The 23631-nt window shown below is 40.2% G+C and overlaps 1 protein-coding gene across 9 annotated transcripts in view; it reads right to left on the reverse strand.

Moving 5' to 3' along the window:
- Nucleotides 1–23631, reverse strand: part of HPS5 (HPS5 biogenesis of lysosomal organelles complex 2 subunit 2) — a 48464-nt gene that overhangs the window by 4412 nt on the left and 20421 nt on the right. For 7 of the 9 annotated variants that reach the window (XM_082747246.1, XM_082747245.1, XM_082747244.1 and 4 more), the window contains 13 exons: nucleotides 19331–19419; nucleotides 16029–16207; nucleotides 15411–15569; nucleotides 14449–14635; nucleotides 13654–13777; nucleotides 12028–12177; nucleotides 10553–10630; nucleotides 9476–10053; nucleotides 6498–6618; nucleotides 6148–6303; nucleotides 5267–5386; nucleotides 3734–3847; nucleotides 2284–2390 (listed from right to left, as the gene is read on the reverse strand). In XM_082747246.1, the coding sequence (XP_082603372.1) occupies nucleotides 2284–2390; nucleotides 3734–3847; nucleotides 5267–5386; nucleotides 6148–6303; nucleotides 6498–6618; nucleotides 9476–10053; nucleotides 10553–10630; nucleotides 12028–12177; nucleotides 13654–13777; nucleotides 14449–14635; nucleotides 15411–15569; nucleotides 16029–16207; nucleotides 19331–19419 (2162 nt within the window). Of the gene's footprint in view, nucleotides 1–2283; nucleotides 2391–3733; nucleotides 3848–5266; nucleotides 5387–6139; nucleotides 6304–6497; nucleotides 6619–9475; nucleotides 10054–10552; nucleotides 10631–12027; nucleotides 12178–13653; nucleotides 13778–14448; nucleotides 14636–15410; nucleotides 15570–16028; nucleotides 16208–19330; nucleotides 19420–23631 lie in introns of all 9 variants that reach the window. The other 2 variants (XR_014316065.1, XR_014316066.1) reach the window with 1 other exon arrangement.

The raw sequence follows: 23631 nt of genomic DNA on the forward strand, positions 1-23631 counted from the left end.
GCTGGTGGTAGAGCCAAAGGAGGTACACAGACAGGAGACCTACATCTGGCAGTAGAACCAACATGCCTTGAAGCGTGATTAATATGAGTTACAGGGAAACAGAATTGTCAAGAAAAGACCCCCATTTATTACACCAAGGGTAAGAACAGCTGCTATTATTACTTTAACAAAATATTCAGAGTCCTTTTATCTGGGCAGAAAGGATTTTTTTTTTGTTTTTTAGCTTTTTGTTTTGATATAGTTCCAGTAGTTTATTTATTTTTTATTTTTTTAAGATTTTATTTATTTATTTGACAGAGAGAGATCACAAGTAGGCAAGAGGCAGACAGAGAGAGAGGAAGGGAAGCAGGCTCCCTGCTGAGCAGAGAACCCGATGCGGGGCTCGATCCCAGGACCCCAGGATCATGACCTGAGCCAAAGGCAGAGGCTTTAACCCACTGAGCCACCCAGGCGCCCCTGGGCAGAAAGGATTTTAAGTGATATTTATCTTCTTTATGCTTCCTGAATTTTCAGGTTTTTTTTTTTTTAAATATTTTATTTATTTGACAGACAGAGATCACAAGTAGACAGAGAGGCAGGCAGAGAGAGAGGAGGAAGCAGTCTCCCTGCTGACAGAGAGCCCAATGTAGGGCTCGATCCCAAAACCCTGGGATCATGACCCGAGCTAAAGGCAGAGGCTTTAACCCACTGAGCCACCCAGGTGCCCCTGAATTTTCAGTTTTTATGTATAATAAACATCCTGATAGAACTTGAAAAATATAAACCACGCCTATCATAACTGTTTTGGTTATTTTTCAGGAGTGTATCCATGTCTACAGCTCTAGTCCTGCACCCGGCCCTCCTCTTCATTTCTGAAACAGAGATGATCTCAGTAATTGTTGTGACAGTTGGGACAACTGAAGCTAACACTTGCCAGTCACTGGCTTCTCTGCCCGGTTGGAACTTTCCCTCTCCCACACCAACAGGGCTGAACCAGGATGTAGGTCACACTGCTGAATGAAGGACTCTGATGTCACACAGTTGGCGTCTTTGAACGGAGGCAAATAAAGCAACACTACAGAACACCCACGACAGACTCTCAAGCCTCAGATACCAGCGTCTAAGCCTGGCCTTCAGATTGCCATTGTATCTAGGCTGGATTGATGAAAATTTAAAAAAAATTTTTAAATTGGTAGCCTGCTTCCCTTCCTCTCTCTCTGTCTGCCTCTTGCCTACTTGTGATCTCTCTCTGTCAAATCAATAAATAAAATCTTAAAAAAAAATTTTTTTTTAATTATCTAAATACCTATGAAGGCTTAAGAAAAGCTGACTGCCACTCTACTTTAAGTTCATTCTGATGATCTAACATTTGACTGTGGAAAAGGCAATACGGTTCTGAGAAAAGAATCTGAACACAAACTTTAGAGATAATCAGACCTGGGTCTGAACACCTGCTCCACCAGTGGTATGGCTCTGGGGAAACTAACTGTCCTTCCTCTAGGTCTCAGTTATAACTTCTGTAAAACAGAAATAACAGGAACTATTCCAACAGCTTGTTATCTCACTTAACCAGCAATGAAAAAAGACCTAGTAAAGTGCCTAACACAAAGCAGACACTCATTAATAAAAAAGATGCTTATAGTTTATTCCTAATTATGATTTTGTGATACACTAAGTGATATAGATAAAAACAAACAAAATAAATGAAAAAGAACAAATGGGATGCTTTGGTGGCTCAGTCAGTTAAGTGTTTGCCTTTGGCTTGAGTCATGGTCCCAGGGTCCTGGGATTGAGTCCTGTGAGCAGGGAGCCCGCTTCTCCCTCTACTTCTGTCCCTCCCCTCACTCCTGCTCACTCTTGCTCACTTTCTCTCTCTCAAATAAATAAAATCTTTAGAAAAAAAGAAAACCAACCAAAAACACCTTACAAAAAAGTCAAAACAAAAACAAACATCCACAAATTTGATGGCTAGCTAGAATTACAGAATTGCATATGGGATCATCAAAATGTTCACCGAATTTCTTTTTTTTTTTGTTTAAAGATTTTATTTATTAATTTGACAGAGAGAAATTACAAATAGATGGGAGAGGCAGGCAGAGAGAGAGAGATAGGGAAGCAAGCTCCCTGCTGAGCAGAGAGCCCGACGCGGGACTCGATCCCAGGACCCTGAGATCATGACCTGAGCCGAAGGCAGCGGCTTAACCCACTGAGCCACCCAGGCGCCCCTACCGAATTTCTTATTGAAAAGTCTGCAGTGACTTCTAAAATACTACAACTAAGAGTAACCAGTTGGGATTTACGTACCATTGTTCCCTTCCATCAGGCTCATATCATTCAGGCACACAATGTTGGTGAAGGCCTCTCTTCTTCTCTCCAGCTCCAAACAAAGAGAAAGATATCCAGGCCAGAAACTTAAAAGAGAACAAAGTTGAAGAAAGGAATCAAAACAGTGAATTTATCTGGAGCTATGCTATCCAATATAGCAGACGCTAGCCACATGTGGCTGTTTAAATTTAAATCAAATAAAAAGTCAGTTCTTCAGCTGACCAATCCATATTTCAAGTTTTCAATAGCCACAGTGGCTAGTAGCTACCATATTGGCAACACAGTAGAATAATTCCATTATTACAGACAGCTCTATTAGCCCTGATCTGGAGTATTTAAGAAAGAAAGAAAAAAAGAATAAAAGCTAGAGATAAATACTGACATTTCAGGCCAAGCACCAATTATGAAATGTATAACCTTATATACTTCATAAACTTTCAGATTTCTTCCCCAAATATGCAAACTATGGAAGTTTTCCTTGACTCTTCCCCCTCCTTCATTTGCTATCCCATTGTGTCTAAGTCCCACTGCATTTTCCTTCAGAATGTGCTCCTTCTGCTGCCCTACTTACTAATCACCGATTCAGTCGTACCTGAATTACTGCAACAGCTTCCTAGCTGGCCCTCCTGTCTCCAGCCCTTCTCATGTATGACACCAAAATGATCTCCAGAAAGCTCCATTTTTGTACCCCAAAGTCTAAAAGGTCTCTACTGATAACTAAATTCTTCTGACGAACTATCAAGATCCTATATCATCTCATCACCCACCACACCCGGCTAGTCTCATCCTTATTACAATAGAACAAATATGTATCAAGTACCTACCACTGTCTGAATTAAGGCATTATGAGGAAAAAAGAAAGACACAGGTCCCTATCTCCAAAAGATTATAATCCAGGTGGAGCCGTAAGATAACACTGCCAGGCAATAAAGAACTGATATGTGGTGCAGACAAAAAGCGATGTCAGTTTCTCATGCCCCTGCCCTCCTCGCTCCTTTATCAATAAAAATCTTGTCCAGTCTTCAGGGCTTTTACCTCCAAAGTCTCACCTCCTCCTTAAGTTCTTCAGCAGCACTACTACTGAGCACATTCTGATCTCTGGCTTCTCGAGAACCCTGCACCAATTATAAGTCTTATCACACAGTCTGTGCTTAATTAAATACCATCTAAGTGCCTGAGAACTGGGGCTAGCTAAGGATCAGGGGGAAAGAGAAATTCACAAGGGCCAGTGTCTTATACACAAAGAAAAAATACACACAAAATTTAAAAGGAAAAAGATGTTTACTAGCACTTAAAACAAAAGATACTTTTCCATAGTAAAGAGAATTCCCAAATGATAAAGCACACCAACTCAAGCCCTTCACTGCAAAGCTATTAACTGAGATGACTCCAATCTTTAACTTCAGCTTCTAAAAAAATTCTCACTTACCCATGAGACTTACAGATGTCAGTCATTTTCTCTTTGGTTGTAAAATCTGCAGGTAGTTTAATGAGATGTAGCATCAGCTGACTGTAGCCCCACGAAGACAAGTGTGAATGAGGCCTGTGAAGTGAAAAGCTCTCAGTAAATGGAATAGGAAATACATTCTACAAAATGTTTATTCATTATCTAATAGATAAGAACAGAGTTTAATATTACTTGTTCCATTACTATTGTATTTTTCAAACATTTCTACTTGGCTTTTGAAAAATTAAAAATAGGGGCGCCTGAGTGGCTCAGTGGATTAAAGCCTCTGCCTTCAGCTCCGGTCATGATCCCAGGGTCCTGGGATGGAGCTCCACATTGGGTTCTCTGCTCAGCAGGGAGTCTGCTTCCTCCTCTCTCTCTGCCTGCCTCTCTGCCTACTTGTGATCTCTGTCAAATAAATAAATAAAATCTTGAAAAAAAAATTAAAAATAGCTATTCTTTTCTGTACAAATACCTATTTATTTTTTCCTAAGTTTTATTCTTTTTAAAAAATTTTTATATTTATATTGGTCACTGACAGGTTTTATTTCCTAATTGTTCATCTAATTATATATAAATCTCATTATACTTTTTCTCTCACTGTATTCCACTCATCTGAATTTTGGGTAACAATTCCTCTTTAGTTTCTCGCAATAAACCCTGGATAGGATCAGCTATGTAAAAAAACTATAGGCAGCTAATTATATTTATATGACATGGAAGGCACTTAAACACTTTTATAGAACAAAGGCCTTATCACTAGTCTACTGTGGTACTTAAAATTTTGCTGTGGTTCTGCAAACATTTGGTGCTTGCTTGGTTAGATGTCTTTAAAGTTTTGGGCATAGTCTGCTGGTTGACTGAGGTTACTAATCATAATATTCAAATATGTAATTTTAATTTATGCCAATTCTGTTTCTCCAGTAAAATCAATTACCTATTTTTAAAAATTAGACATTTTTATTATTCAAAAGCAAACGAAAGAAGCCCGCAACTCATCACTCACAGACAGCCATTGTATGTCATTCTAGACCTTTTGTCTAGGCATATAAGATAGGCACTTAGAGGGCTTTTAAAAAGCTTCTGCTAGAGGAAAACAAAAGGAACATTTCTAATACATTACATGTACCAATGCATATTTTTTTTTAGTCCCAAATCAAGCTATGTCTAGAAATTTCCAGTATGAAAACATGCAATTTTCTTCCCCTCTAATACTGACTGAATTGTCAAAGACTCTTAATACAGATCCATGAAAGAGCTTCAGATGGTCAGTTTAACCTGAAATCATGTGGAAAATTATGCAGAGATGTGCATTTTTCTGAAAGGAATCATCAGATCCTTATAAGATCTGTAACTCAAAAAATGTTCAGAACCACTAAGAAATATAATCTCATTACTATCATGACTTGAGTCAGTCTCTTCCATAGCTCTCTCTGACAAAAGCCCAGAATGCTGTATGTGACTAGTTGTTGCATTCCAGAAGAAAATCAGAGCTTAAAAAGAGAACTTCTGTACCTAGGGTTTCCTTCATCGTCCATCATGCTTGTGCTTGGGGGAGCATCATGGGACATGGCCAAAAGCAGCCAATCCAATCTCAAAGACTCTGGTTGTAGAAGGGACTCAAGGAAGGATGGCCTAAAAGAAAGTTGGGGACAAAATCACCAATCTTCACACTGAGAAAGGAGACATAAAATGTGGGAATATAAAGAAAATGTTATTAGGGGATTAAAAATAGTAGATGAAAATGCTCTGCTACAAAATGTCTAGAAATGCAGGTGAAAATCTGACAGCCTTTTAAATGAACAGGTGGGTTCAAGATAATAAAGAAAATGTCCAAGGGCCAAAAAAAAAAAAAAAAAGGAGAGAGAGAGAAATAAGGCTAGTATGGCACATGTAAATTAATCAGAGGATAAAAGGGGGTGATGGGGGGGGCTGTTGCTAGTTTCAACAACCAAGTGCCATGTGGAAATAGGAAATGAGACCTCGATCTAAAAAAGGGATAAAGAACTGGAACTGAGATCCACAAAAAAGATGAGATCCCACAAAAGCTGGGATATTATCAGTAAAGAGGTGGCAACAAATCCACTCACCAGCAGTGACAACAAAGAAGCCCTAGCAGAGGACCAGAAGCAGGGCTTTAATTTTATACTGAGAATAAAATCACCTTATTGGTCACTTGAGAATCCCTGAGCAGGGAGGAAGAGAGGCGTAGTCTGCACACATTTATGGTGTGTGCAGTGGACTGTGACAGAAAGGTAATAATTACAATCACCCTCTTTCATGGTAGGGGCCTCAGCTCTGTGGCAGTTGGCAGTAAAAACATTACAATGTCTTCTACAAGGGAAACAATATCCCGTCACGCAAAGGGGAACCTGCAAATGTTCTCGCCTTCTCACCGTTGATCTTCAGGCCTTGATTTCACCAGACCATCTAAGTAGGCCAAAAACTGACCAGGATGATGATGACAAAGTTGCATGACATCCGAAGGCAAAATAGATGGGTAAAATCTGATTAAGGACCGAAGGGCAGATTCTCCAAACCTCTCATACAATCTGCATTTAAAAACAAACAAGTAAGTCTCCAACTTCAACCGGATGATATAACTTGGTTACATCATCTAAGCACTTATGAGAAATAAAGAGAACAAGAAACTGCCCACCAGGCGACTGGGTAAAACTTTAGAGATTAAGATACAAACAAAAAAATATGTGCTTTATTCATATAAACAAGATACACAACAACTTACCGGGTAGCATGAGCAATCAACAAAGGACTGTCAAAAGGGACTGAGTCATTCAATAACTTTATTCTTGTTGGTAGGTCTCCTTCTTCCATCTGTATGTATGTAGGATCGGAACTTGCCATTTCTGAAAGATAAAGCACACCCTTTTCCTTTCATCTCATAGCTGTTGAGTATTCAGTTCAACACAATAAACACACTCATTCAACAATCATTAGTCATGGACCTACTGGGTACATGGCACAATATTTAAGCACTGAAGGACTGACAAAAAAGAATAAGACACAAGGCCTTCTTTTAAAGACCTTAAGATCAGGGGCACCTGATTGGCTCAGTGGGTTAAGCCTCTGCTTTGGCTTGGTCATAATCTCAGGGTCCTGGGATGGAGCCCACATCGAGCCCCGCATCAGGCTCTCTGCTTGGCAGGGAGCCTGCTTCCTCCTCTCTCTCTGCCTGCCTCTCTTGCCTACTTGTGATCTCTGTCAAATAAGTAAATAAAATCTTAAAAAAAAATAAAGACCTTAAAATCAAATTGGGAGGCAAAGCACATTGCAATTTTTATATAAGAACATATAACCAATATATAAGCCACTATCACCCTCAAATAAGGATAACATATATTAGTATATATATGTTATATACTAAATCAACAGTGTGTGTGTGTCTAACATATATATGTTATATATCTACCATCGAGGCCAAATTTCTCATTTTTCCTAGAACCAGTGCCCGTACTCGAACTTTTTAGACAAAATAAATTAACTTAAAATTTCACCTATTTTTAATAACCATCCATTATAGCCAGGTCATTTAAAAAAAAGCGTGAGTTATGACCTAGCTAAACTCCTTGTAGTTTAAAAATACACACACTTGAATCTAAGGTGAGGGCTTTTAAAAAAAGATTTTAAAAGGATTTTAAATTTGGGTGTAATCTCTACACCCAACGTGCGGCTCGAACTTAGAATCCAGAGATCAAGAGTTTCGAGTTTCATGTTCCACTGACTGAGCCAGCCAGGAGCCTCTAAAATGAGTTTTTCTTTCTTTTTTTTTTTTTTTTTTTTAAAAGATTTTATTTATTTGTCAGAGAGAGAGAGGGAGCACAGGCAGACAGAATGGCAGGCAGAGACAGAGGGAGAAGCAGGCTCCCTGCTGAGCAAGGAGCCCGAATGCGGGACTCGATCCCAGGACGCCGGGATCATGACCTGAGCCGAAGGCAGCTGCTTAACCAACTGAGCCACCCAGGCATCCCTAGAATGAGTTTTTCGAAGTAGTTTTCACCTGGCTCTGAAGACAAATCCCCAAGAACAGCTCCAAAAGCTGCTTTCCTTAATTACATCACTAGCAAAAGGGTGGAACCTGTTCAGATCCTCTCTGAAAACCTGACCTTCCATTTCTGATACATGGGTTTTTAAAAATCATTTTTTCCACAGTTTCATTATTGTCTATATGACTGTGTCAGGCAGTAAGTATTTGGACAAATTCAGAGAAGGCAGCCAGCATTTAGAGCTCGAGACGAGAGGGCAAGCTTTATAACTGGGTGGGGGCTAAGCCAAATGTCTCCCCCTGAAGTCAAGCAAGCAGCTGCATCACCTCAAAGCACCCAACCCACAGGCTCTCTCCAGCTCTGGTAATAAGTTAACCACCACTCAGGCTGATGAGATTCTCTTCAGGGTTGAGTATGATCACGTAAGAGACAGATATTGCAAAGTTCCGCTAAGTAATAATATGAAACATTTGAACCTACTGGAAGAGAAATAAATTTTCTTATTTAACATAAAAGTCTACCTCAACTCAGAGAAAGAAACTGAAATCATTTTGTATGCTGTTAACTCTTAAATGTGAACTGAAGCAGAACAATAACCACATCATGTTTCTGGAAAACCAGAATGTCTTTAAGTTTATAAAGACAATATAAAAATCTATAGGTACTTGTGATTGTTAGCTTTTGGTAATGAATGAAAGTTGTGTTTCCAGTCTAAATCAATTATTCCAAAACATGGGACCGTACAGTGGAAAGAGCATACATGGTCTGAGGTACGAAAGCTGGCTTCCACAGGAGAATGACACACACTTTCAGTCAAGTGTGAAATGGAGATTGCTGCCTATCCACCAAAATCCCTGAGGCAGATAGACAAGCTCTTAGCCCCTACCATTCCTTTCTTTCTAGACACCTGGACAGCTTACATTTCCCAGTCTCCTTCGCGGGTAGGGAAACCATGTGATAGAATTCTCACCAATGGAACATAAAACACGAGATGTCAGGCACTACAAGATCAGGCCTCTAAGAGGGCACAGCATGTCTGCCCCTTCCACATGCATTCCCCAGGACATGGCAATCCATCCTCAGTCACAAGCCCAAAGGAAGACAGAGTTCAAAGAAATGGAAGAAACTTTGAACCCGGGATTACTCACATGGAAGAGAGCTTCCCACTCGCCTGGAACCTGTCCTGGAGTGACAGGAGCAAGAAATAAACTTCTACTGTATCTGAGTTATTAGGAGATATTTACTCAGCAATTCAGCCTACTTAACTATTACAATCTCTATCTCCGTTTCTTCCCCTGTTAAATGGAATAACACCATCTACTCTGAAGACATTTATAAGGAAGAAATGAGATGATGCCTACTGAAATATTTATACCTGACACACAGTAAGTACTCAATAAATGGCATAGATTATCTCTACATTAGTAAGTTACATAAAGGATTTTGTTTTTCTATTTATACATTTATAAAACATTTTATGGTAACCCCAACTTCTTCAACACTGCTATGTACATTTTTTGAAATTCAAATGAATTTCTTATAATATCATTGCAAATGAAATCAATGTTTGAAGGACTATTAAAAATTAAATTGAGTGGGAAACAGAAGGGTAGGCCAGAATAGAAGTGATTTTGTACTTCACTCTTTTTAAATGTGAACATGCTAAGATGCTATTGTGCTCTGTACTAATTTCTATTTGATAAGGCAATCTGATTATTACCTTTCAGTCCTTCAATAAAAGTATCCCAAACACAAGGACTGTTAGCGTAACTAAGCTTGATACTCTCCTTTGCTCTTTTCAAGTCCAGGAGAAAAAAATACTTCTTTATGAACTGGCAAGCCGGACTTTCAGGACAGTACTGTTGCGAAGTGTGGTCCACATGTCCACTTGCACTTTTGATCTCAGGATTCAATACATTCAATTCCAAACACAATGTTGTCAATTCAGCCAGGTCCTTCTGAAGACAGCTGGCTATGCTGCATGGAGAACATACTTGGAAAAGGTCATCCAAGGGCTCCCTCGGACTATTTGTAGATTCACACACTGTTGGATCAACAGTTTCTTCACTGCCTAATGAGTCTCCCTTTTCTTTTTCACTGTCTTCATCTAACATTTCCTTTTCTGACTCTTCAAATGACAGCATATCCTTGTTGGATGTCATGGATGAGTTGCCAGTATCTGAAATAACTGTAAAGTCCTTCGTGGCAAACGTTTTTTCTAACTGCGAGAGCCATTCCTGTAAGATCATCCTCAGAGACGTGGGTTCAAACAAAACCAGTGGGTCCTCTAGCTTGGTCCTATGCGAGACAGACAAATGTGAAATTTATGCTCCATGTGTTTTTATATTTTTTTAAAGATTTTATTTACTTATTTGACACAGACAGAGAGATCACAAGTTAGGCAGAGAGGCAGGGAGAGGGAGAAGCCGGTTCCCCACTGAGTAGAGAGCCTGATGCGGGCTTGTTCCCAGGACCCTGAGATCCTGACCCAAGCCGAAGGCAGATGCCCAACTGAATCACCCAGGTATCCCATGCTCCATGTGTTTTCTTAAAACACATTATTTCATGCTAAACAAACCTACTGGATGAAACATTTCTTGGGAATAAATGTTACTTTTCAACTCTTCAACAATTATCTCAGCAAGATGACAATACAGAGAGTGCTAACTTCAATACTAATTGTTGAATTTCAATTGCAAATGAGACCACCTCTGCCCCACACTGTCTCAGGACCACTACTGATGACCTCAAAGTCATTCCCATTCATTAGAAAACACTCTCATTCATAAATACTCACATTGCTTCTGCTGTTGCTACTTTGAGCTCTTGGAGTTTGTCTTCTTCCGGAGGTTGACTAACTATTTCTTTTTTGCCCCTAGAAAAGTATGAAAAGAGTTAGAGGGGATTAGCGCAACCATAGACAAATGTTTCTAAGTGCTTACTAAGTGGCAAGGACATAAACAGAGGAGTATAAAAGGACACAAACAGAGGAGTATAAAAGGACACAAACAGAGGAGTATAAAAAAATGGCCTATGGCTTCAAGATGAGTAAGGTTTAGTGAGAAAGAAAGGTATGCAAACAACTAACTACAAATAAGAATAAAGCAAATCTGAAAGAGCAACACAAGCATTGTGCTATTAACGCACAATGAAAGCAATTATTATTCTGAAGAGGCAGTCAAAGGATGCCTCCCCCTGGAGGCAGTGTGTGAGTTCAGAAGAATAATGGGGATGGGGAGGGAGGATAGTGCAGGTGAAAGAATCAACTCCAAGAAAGGCAGTGAAGTGTCCCCACCCAGCGCTCGGACAGGACTGGAATTTACAGCACTTGGAAGGATGTGGCTGGAAATGAGGCTGGAAAGAGGGGGTTAAGGTCACACTGAGGGCTCCTTTCAAGGCCACAGCTATACTTGTACTGTTTTTTCCTATATATACATGGATTCACCAAACTCTTCTGTTTTATCTGACTGTCTACATACACTGGGCCTGTGGGGCTCTCAATCCCTAGGTAAGTGCTGAGCCTGTACGCTTCTAATGCTCAGATCCCCTGAACTATGTGTTTAGGCAGAGACCAGATGGACACATGTCACACTGAGCTAGAGCAAGGGCTCTGCTACAACTCCATTCGTAAGGACGATGCCATCAGCACACCCTAAGAAGGTTCATGACAAGACCAAAATGCACTACAGACCAGAGAGCATTAGTGACTTACCCAAGGTCACATACTAGCCAGAAGCACAGGGTCTTGACTGTTGGTCATCTTCTTAATCTAATACTCTAACATTCCAGAAGTTTGAAGAGATTTGGAGGGAGGGAGTTTATGCAGGGCAAAGATGAAAGAGGTGCTAAATTAAAACTCAAAAGATGTGCTATGGAGGGGGAGCCTAGGTGGCTCAGTCAGCTGAGCACCTGCCTTCAGCTTGGGTCATGTTCCCAGGGTCCTGGGATGGAGCCCCGCATCAGCCTCCTAGTTCTACAGGGAGCCTGCTTATCCCTCTCCCTCTGCCTGCTGCTCTCTCTGCTTGCACACCTCCTACCCAGTGTCAAATAAATAAACAAAACCTTAAAAAAAAAAAAAAAAAAGATCTGCTATGGATACATGTTATTTTCTAACACTTACTTCATGGTATTCACATTTTTTATGAGCTACACAATCTATAATGAACAGGGTTTATTATGTGTGCCTTCTCCAATAGCACAGAGTCTAAGCCTTTCTTCAAAATGACAACTGAGTCCTCTAGAATTTACCCAGATATATATGCAAGAGCTTACTCGGCATCTTCTTCCTTTGGGCAGGTGACCGGACTCATCTCCTCCTCACATAATTGCTCCTCACCTCTCGGTTCTGGTCTTATTTTCAGATCAGGGCTTGTATGAAGGGTGCCAATCTTCTCAGTAGTTTTACGTACAAAACTAGAAACGCTGGAAGTCAAATACCAAAAAACTAATATGAAAAAACCTCATTACTCCCCAAAACAAAAAATTCAGTACCTGAGTGCTCTGTCTGTTCCTGTTAGTCCTAGAAAGGCAATCTGGACTTAATAAAAAGAAAGACTATGCTTATAGCAACTTCCCTAATCAACCACAAATTTCATATAAGGCCCAAGTAAAATTTACAGTATAGTAAGAAGTCACTTCTTTTACTAAACTGCTTTGATTTGGTGCTAAAGGAAACGTCTTTAACTCCATCTATGTCTACACGGTTTCTGTCAACTTAGACAAAGGAGGCCATGTGATCACCTGCCCCATTCTGGCCAGAGAAATAACAGAATTTCTTCATGAGACTCAGTGGTTAACTAATCACAACATATCCTCCAAGGATAAGCAAAACTGAAGCTGGTAACTAAATCACTACCTTATTCATCTGAAACTAATAGGACACTGTATGTTAATTATACTAGAATTAAAGTTAAAATTAAACAAAAAAAATAAAACTGTATCCAGGGAGACTCAGATAAGCAGTTAAGAAGTTTTACAAAAAAATCTTTTCTCTCAAACTCAAGTGCTAATTCTAGGCCCATAGAGTAGTGAGAAAGACTTCCAAAGAGTCTCCAATTCTGAGCCTAAACTGAGAAAGGATCAAGAGATGACAGACAATATACAGAAACTATTCCTATCAGGGATAAGGAAAACAACATATTTTTCTTTCCTTTTTTTTTTTTTTTTTTAAAGATTTTATGTATTTATTTGACAGAGAGAAATCACAAGTAGATGGAGAGGCAGGCAGAGAGAGAGAGAGGGAAGCAGGCTCCCTGCTGAGCAGAGAGCCCGATGCAGGACTCGATCCCAGGACCCTGAGATCATGACCTGAGCCGAAGGCAGCGGCTTAACCCACTGAGCCACCCAGGCACCCAACAACATATTTTTCAAACTTTTGCTCTGTCTCTTGGGTGGAGGGCACATTTTAAAACAACTGAAACATCCAACTACTCAAAGAGGAAAGCTACATTGCCCAAGATAAAAATGAGAAGTTAACAGCCTCAATAAGAGTTTATAAGAGAAATAACCTAGAGACTTTTTTTTTTTTTTCTCATTGGAAATGTCTTTCCAGGCACACCTGGGTGGCTCAGTTGGTTAACCATCAGCCTTCTGCTTGGTTCAAAATCCCAGGGTCCTGAGACCAAGTTCCTAATCTTTGCATAGGGATCAGGCTCCCTGCTCAGCAGGGAGTCTGCTTCTCCGTCCACCTCTGCCCCTCCACCTGTACTCCCCACTCCATACCACCCCCACTCCCAGCTCTCTCTCACTCACGTGCATTCTCTCTCTCAAATAAATAAAACCCTTTTTAAAAATAAATTAATCAATTTTAAAAATGTCTTTCCATTCTCAGCACAAAAGCACCTAATGTAACAACTGAAGGGAAGCAAGAAACAGGATTCTGTGACAGGACTAACGTACCTTTCCTTGACAGCCTGAAGAGACACAAGAGGAGATGGAGAACGAAATGATAGCGGAATGCCGAAGGGGAGAAAAGTTTCATTCTTATCTGTCTCAGATGTCCCGGGAACATGGGAAACACTGTCTGATAAATGGAATGGGGGGGACAAAGAAACAAAATTTAATCATTTCATCATTTTAATCTTTAAAAAAATTTCTGAAATGAATAAACCAAAGGAAATGAAGAGTTCCATACCAAAATCACAACTGACCCAGATACAAATGAGCAGAACACAAGTTTACAAGATGCATGGGATGGTCCACATATAAAACACTTAGGCAGGTACCTTCATTTTCCTACTAACCCTGAATCCCCATAAGTCAAAAAGGAAGGTTTACAGTCTCTATTATCTCTTCTCAACAGTTCAGTCACAGGAATATTCGAACATCGAAAAGTGAAGGCAACGGCCCCCAAAACTGTAGTAATTTTTCATTCCTGATGGAAAATAATTTGGTTAGTCAAAATAAAACTGTTCTAGTCCATTGGTTACTGACCTTTCTTAACTTTCCCAGGACTCTGATGCATGATCAAAATTAGGGACTGTATCAACGTTAGCCTAAACAGGAGGGGGGAAAACACAACTAAACATAAACCCATTCTTCCAGTGGCAAGTAGATCTACATGGAAAGTCTATCAACATAATAAAAATTATTAACCCCAAGTAGAAAACTTGATGCACAAGTTAATCCTGGCAAATAGAAGTCACAGAAAATAACTGCTTCCTGTAAGCAACCAACGAAACATGTCGTCATTACCTTCATTTCCATGTGAGCCCCAACACTGATCTGGTGGGTCCTCTTCTTGATGTGAGGCAAATTCTTTGAGTCTCTCATCTTCTGAGAGGGTTTGGCTATGAAGCGAACAAGAATCTTCATCTGACTGACTGCCTCTTCTACTGCTAATGATACGATAAATACCAGAGTCCAAAATGCTGAAACTTTCCTAAAAATAAGAAGAACCCCCCAAAAAATCAAAGTGAAACTTTACTTTTTAACACAAAATGGTTTTTTTAAGAGAACAACCAACACAAGTAGGTAGCAAGTCAGTAAGAATGATAGGTTTTCTTTTTTAAGATTTTATTTATTTGACACAGACAGAGATCACAAGTAGGCAGAGAGGCAGGCAGAGAGGGAAGGGAAAGCAGGCTCCCCGCTGAGCAGAGAGCCCGATGCAGGGCTCAAACCCAGGACCCTGAGATCATGACCTGAGCTGAAGCCAGATGTCCAACGACTGAGCACCCCAACAATTTTGGTTTAAAAGAACCAGCTGGCGAGCAAAGTTTAGGTCCCTGGTCACTGGCTCACACTCATACACTGCCATGTTTCCCTAGCTTGCCTCCATGAATCCCAGCAGTGAGAACGGGGCTGCATCGACATAACCCTGAACTGCACTATGACTCCAGCTACTATAAAGCATCTGAAATCACAGACTAGGAGCAACTGAACTTGTACTGGAGGCTATAGGAGGTACGTCTGGAAACAGAATATAATAAATGATGATGAAACAAAATGTGGCTCCAACACACACCTAAATGGGTGCTTCATGAGGGCTGCCCAACAACTGAAAGAAAGCCCCATCTTGGCACCCCTCCCCCCACCCCAAATCTACTATATGGAAAGGAAGATAAGCTCTGGGATCTGAAGAGATGTGTACGTACAACCTAAGGAAGAGAAACCTTACTGTGCAGATAGACCTTCTAAAAAGTAGAAATACCTACATGTGATGAAATGGAGCTTCTTCTACTGCTGCAAGCTGAATCCAAAGGCTCGAATTTTAAGATCAATTCTTCCAGTTGAGAAATAAGATCACTGTAGGTTGTGACATCCAGCTGAGACTTCAAATGCTCCAATTTATCTATGGTCAAAGATTTTCTTCCCTAGTGAAAGGGTAAGCAGAAATCAAATAGAACAGCTTACTACTTATAACTAAATCTAAATTTAATGGCCAAATACTGAAAAATGTCTAACAGAGACCATAGAACCTCAAAGGTGCTTTAAAAAGGTTTAAAAAGCTCAAGAAAGACTTAATGGGAATTATCTTAGGAATTAAGAATTAAGAGCTACCATACACACAATCAACCCCCTTAAAACAAAGCCTGAAATTCAACGAAGTTTCTGAGAAAATGCAATTTTTTTTCTTCAGTGGGAAGTATACCCTTTTTCTTACCCACCACCCACCCCTACATTTGTCTGGCAAGATTCCATTAGGGATTTATTGCTGCTTCATCTGTAGGTCATACAGACAGGGCTAATAAAGACAGGCAACTTTGCAGCCCACTCCTGCAAACTAGTGTGGTTCCAACAACCCAGGTGAACAGGTAAGCACTCTGACTCACTCTGCCAGCAATAATAGAATTTTGGAATAGACAGCAAGTGCGAGCAGCCAGGTTCCACAGGCCTCTCCTCAGCAGGCGTTCCACACAGCGTTCCACAGACAACAGAGAAAGATGTGAGACTTTCCCATTGAGGTGCAGACAGAAGAGCTCATTCTTGCAGACAGCTACATCCTGAATATCTACAAAACCCACAGGGGTGAACACACAGAAGGTTAACCACATACTCCTTCTCCATGTTGGTAAGGATGGAAATTATTCTAATAAATTTATTTTTTATACTGAGTTTGGCTTGCCTGAATTTCATTGCTATTATACTTGCAATTCAATGAAGAAATATTTTAGACACTTCTAGAAAGATCAAAAACAAAAACACATCTCTCTTCTGTAAAATTCTATGTGAAAGATGCTACTTTCTAAACAAAACAAATGAGCAAAGGAAAAAGAAAGAAACCAAGAAACAGACTCTTAACTACAGAGAACAAACTGATGGTCACCAGAGGGGAGGGTGGTGGGGGGGTGTGGGAGAAATGGGTGGTGGGGATTGAAGAGGGCAATTGTCATGGTGAGCACAGGATAATGTACAGAACTGTTGAACCACTATATTGTACAGCTAAAATTAACATTAAACTGTTTGTTAACTTTACCAGAATTAAAAATAGTAATGGTATGGTTTCGCTTACTTGTGGAGCATAAGGAGTAACATGGAGGGCACTGGGAGAAGGAGAAGAGAAGTGAGTTGGGGGAAATCAGAGGGAGAGACAAACCATGAGAGACTGCGGACTCTGAGAAACAAACAGGGTTTTGGAGGGGTAGGGAGTGGGGGTTGGGTGAGCCTGGTGGAGGGTATGAAGGAGGGCACGTATTGCATGGAGCACTGGGTGTGGTGCATAAACAATGAATGCTGGAACACTGAAAAGAAATAAAATAAAATAAATGGGAAAAAATAATAATGGTAAAATAAAATAAGTAAAATAAAATGCTACTTTCTGTGAAAAGAAATTGGGGCTTTAAGAGAGCACTCGACATCAGAGACCAGATGACAACATTTCTGAGTTACAATCTGATGGAAACAAACAGATTTTAACACACTATATAAATCAACAGTTCATGAGAAAACACCTATCTTGGCAGAACATCATGAAAGGAGTTAAAAAACTAGTTTTTGATCTCAGTTATAGGTGCAACCTGAAAAAGCCAAACAAGTAGAAGCAGAGAAGAATGGTGAAAACCAGGGACTGGAGGGGTGGGGGATATTGGTCAAGGGGTACAAACTTGCAATTAGCTGACAAGTTCTAGAGATCTAATGCACAGCATTGTGATCACACTTCACAATACTGTACCATATATTGCAAAATTGCTAAGTGACTAGATCTTAAAAGTTCTCATCACAAAAGACAGTAATCATATTGCAATATAAAGCTGATCCTTGAACAACATGGGTTTGAACTGCATGGGTCCATGGATATACGAAATTTTTTCAATTAATACAGTATAGTAAATGTATTTGCTCTTTTTAATGATTTTCTTAATAATGTTCTCTTCTCTAGCTTTCTTTCTTATAAGAATATAGCAAATAATACATGTAATATACAAAGAATGTTACTCAACTGCTGCTGTTACCAGCAAGGCTTTGGGTCAACAGCAGGTTATTAGTAGTTAAGTTCTGGGGGAGTCAAAAGTTACATGCAGGTTTTCGACTGCGCAGGACCTGGGTCTGTGCCCCTTAAGTCCCACATTGTTCAACTGTTAACTATATAACTGTATCAAATCAAAACTTTGTATACACCTTAAACTCACACAGTGTGTATGTCAATTTTTAAAAAACAATCTCGTTTTTTAGGGCAACCTTAGCAACTTAAACCACAAGAAATCAGTTTTAATCAGATCAGGAAGTAAGGGTTCCTCTTTCTTATATTTCTGCAATAGAAAATGACCCAGAAAGATATACTGAGTAGCAATGCTAATGATGCAAGATTTCTTCCATTTTTGGTTTAAACTAAAAAAAAAACCAAATGTTATTCCCACAAGAAATTCTTTTTTTTTTTTTTAAACATTTTATTTACTTATTTGACAGAGAGAGAGCACAAGCAGGGGGAGCCACAAGCAGAGGGAGAAGGAAGCGCGATGCGGAGCTCGATCCCAGAACCCTGGGATCAGGACCTGAGCAGAAGGCAGATGCTTAACTGACTGAGCCAACTAGGTGCCCCCCTCCACAAGGATTCTGAACCCCAAACTATTAAGACCACAAAATGGAAGCGAAAGCAAGACTTCTAATGGTGAATAAAGATTCAGGATAATTAGAAGGAAAAAATTAACCCACTCAATCTTATCAGTGGTTACTAATATTTAAGAATAAGTGAAAATTATATTTAAAATTATCCTTGAAGGGGTGGCTGGGGGAGGCTCAGACACTTAGCAGCTGAATCTTCAGCCCAGGTCTTGATCTAAGCAGGGTTCTGAGTTCAAGTCCTATGTTGGGCTCTGTCCATGGAGCCTACTTTAAAAAATAAATAAATAAAAAAGAAAATTATCCATGAAAAACTGAATAACTGAACATAAATTCCCAAGTATATGCTTGGGAAATACATTACAATGGAAAACATCTATGACATTAATCTTTATTTTTGAAGATTTTTATTTATTTGAGAGAGAGCAAGCAAGAGAGAAAGAGAGCATAAGTAGGATGAGCACTAGAGGGAGAAGCAGACTCCCCACTGTGTAGGGAGCCTGACATGGGGCTTCATCTTGGGACTCTGGGATCATGAACTGAGCCTAAGGCAGATGCTTAACTGACTGAGCCATCCAGGCACCCCTGACATTAATCTTTTTTTTTTTTTTAATTTTTTAAAAAGATTTTTATTTATTTATTTGACAGACAGAGATCACAAGTGGGCAGAGAGGCAGGCAGGGAGAGGAAGGGAAGCAGGCTCCCTGCTGAGCACGGAGCCCGATGAGGGGCTCGATCCCAGGACCTTGGGATCATGACTTGAGCGGAAGGCAGAGGCTTTAACCCACTGAGCCACCCCCTGACATTAATCTTTAGGAGAAACACCACCTCAGTCTATTTTTCTACTTTTCACACTCGAAGAGAATTCTCTTAAGATCGCTGAATCTTTCACAAGCAAGATACTAAAATTTACCTACGGAAAGGTACACCTGGGTGTTTAAGTCTGGCTTCCTGCTCAGTGGAGAGCCTTCTCCCCTTGCCCCTCACCCAACTCATAGTCTTTCTCTCAAATAAGTAAATAAAATCTTTAAAAATAAAATAAAATAAATTACATAAGGAAGAAAAATGTAATTACCTTTGACTTCACTCCAGAGAAGAACTTGAACATTCTGAGGAAGGAAAACATAAATTCCTCTTTCTGTCCAAGTCAGCACACAGTGCTCACTACAAAAGAAAAGGAAGAAGTTAAGAGAATTCTAGTTTGCTTGGATACAGAAATTTATGATCTAATTCCCTGAATTCAGATCTTCACATCAGCTATTAAAGGAAGATTGTAGAAAGAAGACACAACAGGGGTGCCTTTGGCTCAGGTCCTGATCCCAGGGTCCTGAGATCGAGTCCCACATCGGGCTTCCTGCTCTGCGGGAAGCCTGCTTCTCCCTCTCCCCCTCCTTGTGTTCCCTCTCTGGCTGTCAATCTCTCTGTCAAATAAATAAATAAAACACTTAAAAAAAAAAAAAAAAAGAAAGAAAGAAAGAAAAGAAAACACAACAGTGATGCAGTTAGTCAAGTTATAACACCTAACAAGAGTCCTTTAAAAAACAGCATAATATGGCACCAAACTGGGAAAAATTTAGATACACACACTAAAAACCTTCTAATAAAAGAAAAGGTTGGTATTTCACTTAATATTTGTTAAAGCATCTAAATTTCCCATCACTGGTATGAAAAGGGCACATTTAAAACAGACAACACACCACCACAAATCACTGCTCTAGTGAGTCACATATGGGGATGGTAATATTTTGATGCCCTTAGTTGTGTGCAGGCAATAAAAGGTTAAAAACTCATCAACCATCTGCCAGGAGCTTTATCAAAGTATCTATATTATCTTAGCTTGCAGACACTCACCAAGACAAGATGTGCTTTTCCCTATTTTATAAAAACAAAAAACCTGAAATTTGGAGATGAAATAATACGCTCAAGGACAGTCTGGCTACAAGAGCTGGACTTGTTTCTCTACACCTCACAGAATCCTACTTCTTCCCTCATTTACCCTCAGTGACCCACCCACCAACTATTACCCAGAATCTGGACTACTTCACATAACTGCATTTTCATAAAGTCATAAATTTCCTAAGTGCCAAACCAAATGACCCTTCCTTATTTCCTTTCTTCTTGATGCTCAAGTAGGGGCCAGCCCTGCTGATTGTTCCTTCCTTCCTGAATCTCACCTCCCCGGACTCTGGGACACTGTACTTTCCTGGGCCAGTTTTTCCAGCCCTCTTGTACTCTCCATCTCTGCTCACCTCTTCACATACCCCTTTGCTTATCTTTACTTGTACTCTTTCTCAAGGCTGCTACTGTTTCTCAGATACCAACGGGTCCTCTCTGCTTCTTCCCCTCAGTCAGGGCATCCCAGCTTATAATGCTCACTCCAGCCGCCTCCCAAGGATCACAGAAGTGCTACTCCCCTCTGGGATCCTCCAAGAGCCCACGGCAACCGCTCTTCCTCCTGTGCTCACCCTATTTCCTATCACCCGTGTCCATATGGTACTTAGTCATGTACTGTACTGCTGCAACCTTCACTTTGTGTCAAAATACCACATCTCCAATAAATTATTATCTTAAGATCAGGAACACTGAGGCGCTTGGGTGGCTCAGTTAGTTAAGCGTCCGACTCTTGATTTTGGCTCAGATTGTGATCTCAAGTCATGAAATCGAGCCCTGTGTAACACGCCATGCTCAGCAGGGAGGTGGGGGAGGTGGGGGAGTGTCCTGCTTGAGATTCTCTCTCCCCCTCTGCCCCTCCTCCCAACTCGTGCTTTTACATGAACACAAATAAATAAATAAATTAGAAAAAAACCAAACAGGGACCTTTTTAAAATTTATACTCCCAAGGGTACTAAAAATGGTACTATGTGGTCATAAAACACCAGGAGTGATATTTAATAGGAACTGGGTCCTCACACAAATTTTAAACATTTTGTCAATATAAGACCAGGTTACTGTCCCTATGAGAAAGTAATATTTGACACAAAGATGGAAGAAATGGTCAGAATGCTTATCTAAAGGAAGAAAAACCAGAAGGTTACCTTCAGGAGCCAAAGAAGAAAAAAAATAAGAAGCCAAAGGATCCCTGAGTAGAAAAACAAAATGATTTTGACATTAAGCTTTGATACTCAGCTTCCTTAGGAAATCTTAGGAGTGGAACTTAGGTAAGAGCTGTTACTTTGCAATTTACACATCACTTATCCCTTTGTCCTTTCACTGATAATAAACAGACTAGGACACAGTCTAAGAGCACTGCAAGGCCAAGGAAGGGAAAGTAACACTGTTTACCACAAAGAAAACAACGTATATAAATTTGCTTCCTTTGGGATTTGTGGGTGTAATAGTAAAGGTCACCACTGGACATAAGTGTATAGGTAGGGGGAAAAAAGAAACAGAAACAAAGAGCCTTTCTATTCATGTTTTAAAAAAAAAATCTTCACTGAATTCTTTAACTGAGCTGTTATTTGAGAGCCTTCTGTGTGCCTAAGATCAAGCCCAGAGCAAAGGAGTTGACAATGTGGTGCTGGGATTGATATTCATGGTACAGTGAAAGCAGAGATGACAGAGGAATCAACAAGGTGTGACCATAGTGCCTGGGAATAAGTGTCTAATCTCATCCTGCTGGAGCAGTCAGCAGAGGCTTCAAACCGGCATTAATTACTACTTAAACTGAGCAGTAGGCAGAGCCAGATCATCAAGGGCTTTGTATGCTACGGCAGAAACTGTAACAGGAGCTTTAAATAGCTTAACTCAAGGAACAACTCTACCAGGAGGACCAAGCGACTGTGGCCTTGCCTTCAGAAAACATACTCTTGGGTAAAGGGCTTCCTCACCAATCACACCACAGTCAGCCCACGTCTGTCATGTGCCAGAGGCTAGGCCAAGCACTGAGAATAATATAATGAACAAAACAGACACACAGCACTTACTAAGAGTAAAACAAGCATAAATATTCTATGAATATGTAATTATAAGTCATAATAAGTGCCATAAAGGAAGAGGAATTTTTTTGGTCTTTTTACAAGATTTTATTTATTTATCTGACACAGAGAGAGCACAAGTAGGCAGAGTGGCAGGCAGAGGGACAGGGAGAAGTAAGATCCCTGCTGAGCAGGGAGCCCTATGTTCGGTTCGATCCCAGGACCCTGGGATCATGACCCGAGCAGAAGGCAGACACCCAACCAACCGAGCCACCCAGGAGCCCCAGGAAGAGTTTTTAATATGCTTTATCCAATCATGAGCCAACAGTCATCTTTTCTCAGTAATTTTCAGGGTGAATTAGGAGTATGTTAAACTGTTTACAATTTAATTTTAAATATACCAGGGTAGGCAATGTGACATATACATACAACAGGGGCAATTAGTTAATATTTCAAGAGTATTTTTTTTAATCACATTCTAAGAGCAGTTAGTTAGCCTTTGATAAAAGAACTCAATCAGAACCTCAATTTAGAACCTCTAAATAACATTCTCTGAATCTGCATTAGAGATCTTATGCATTAACCTAAGGGATATTAGAAATAATATCCATCGATGAAATGAGTTCAAGACACACAGACTGGGTGGAAATCGTAACACTGGCAGAACAAAGGTGTAAGACTCAGCAAACCCAGCCTTTAGTGACACTCTGTGCTGCCACTTAGTGGACTTTTGCACCTAATCCAACTGGAAGGCTGGCTGAACCCCAGCGTTAGAATATGGCTGAATGTGGGGCACACAGGTGGCTCAATCAGTTAAGCATCTGCCTTCAGTTGGGGTCAGGATCTCAGGGTCCTGGGATTGAGGACCACATCCGGCTCTCTGCTCAGCAGGGGCTCTGCTTCTCCCTTGCACTCTCCCTCTGTGCTCTACCCCCCAAAAAGATAAATAAACTCTTAAAAAAAAAAAGTTAGAATATGGCTGAACATGCCTCAAGCAGATCTTTCACGCAAGGTACTTACCTAAAGGACACAGAGCTGAAAGTTTACCAAGCTTAGAAGAAAAAGTTCTATAATTAGGTTTGTGCCTACCTGCTAAGAAACATATCTATGTGTTTAGTCTGAGACTTGCTTTCATTGTAACCTCCCAGCAGAAAGGAGAGATTATGAAAGAAAGAGTATTGATAGTTCATATCTCTAATTATCAGAAGTTCGCTGGTAATTACAGACTGTCCAACTGGTTGAGATCAATTCACAACCCAAAAAAAGCCACATATATCCATGATCTTTTTATTCCTCTTAGAACACTTCATGTAACACAGGCATTTCTAAATTCTCAAAAACAGTTAAATCCAAAAACCCTTTAAAAAGCTAACTGCTGGGTGCCTGGGTGGCTCAGTAGGAAGCCTGCTTCCCTCTCTCTATTTGCCTGCCTCTCTGTCTACTTGTGATCTCTGTATGTTAA

Source organism: Mustela nivalis, assembly GCF_964662115.1.
Source record: "Mustela nivalis genome assembly, chromosome: 9".
In the NCBI taxonomy this organism is placed as follows: domain Eukaryota; kingdom Metazoa; phylum Chordata; class Mammalia; order Carnivora; family Mustelidae; genus Mustela; species Mustela nivalis.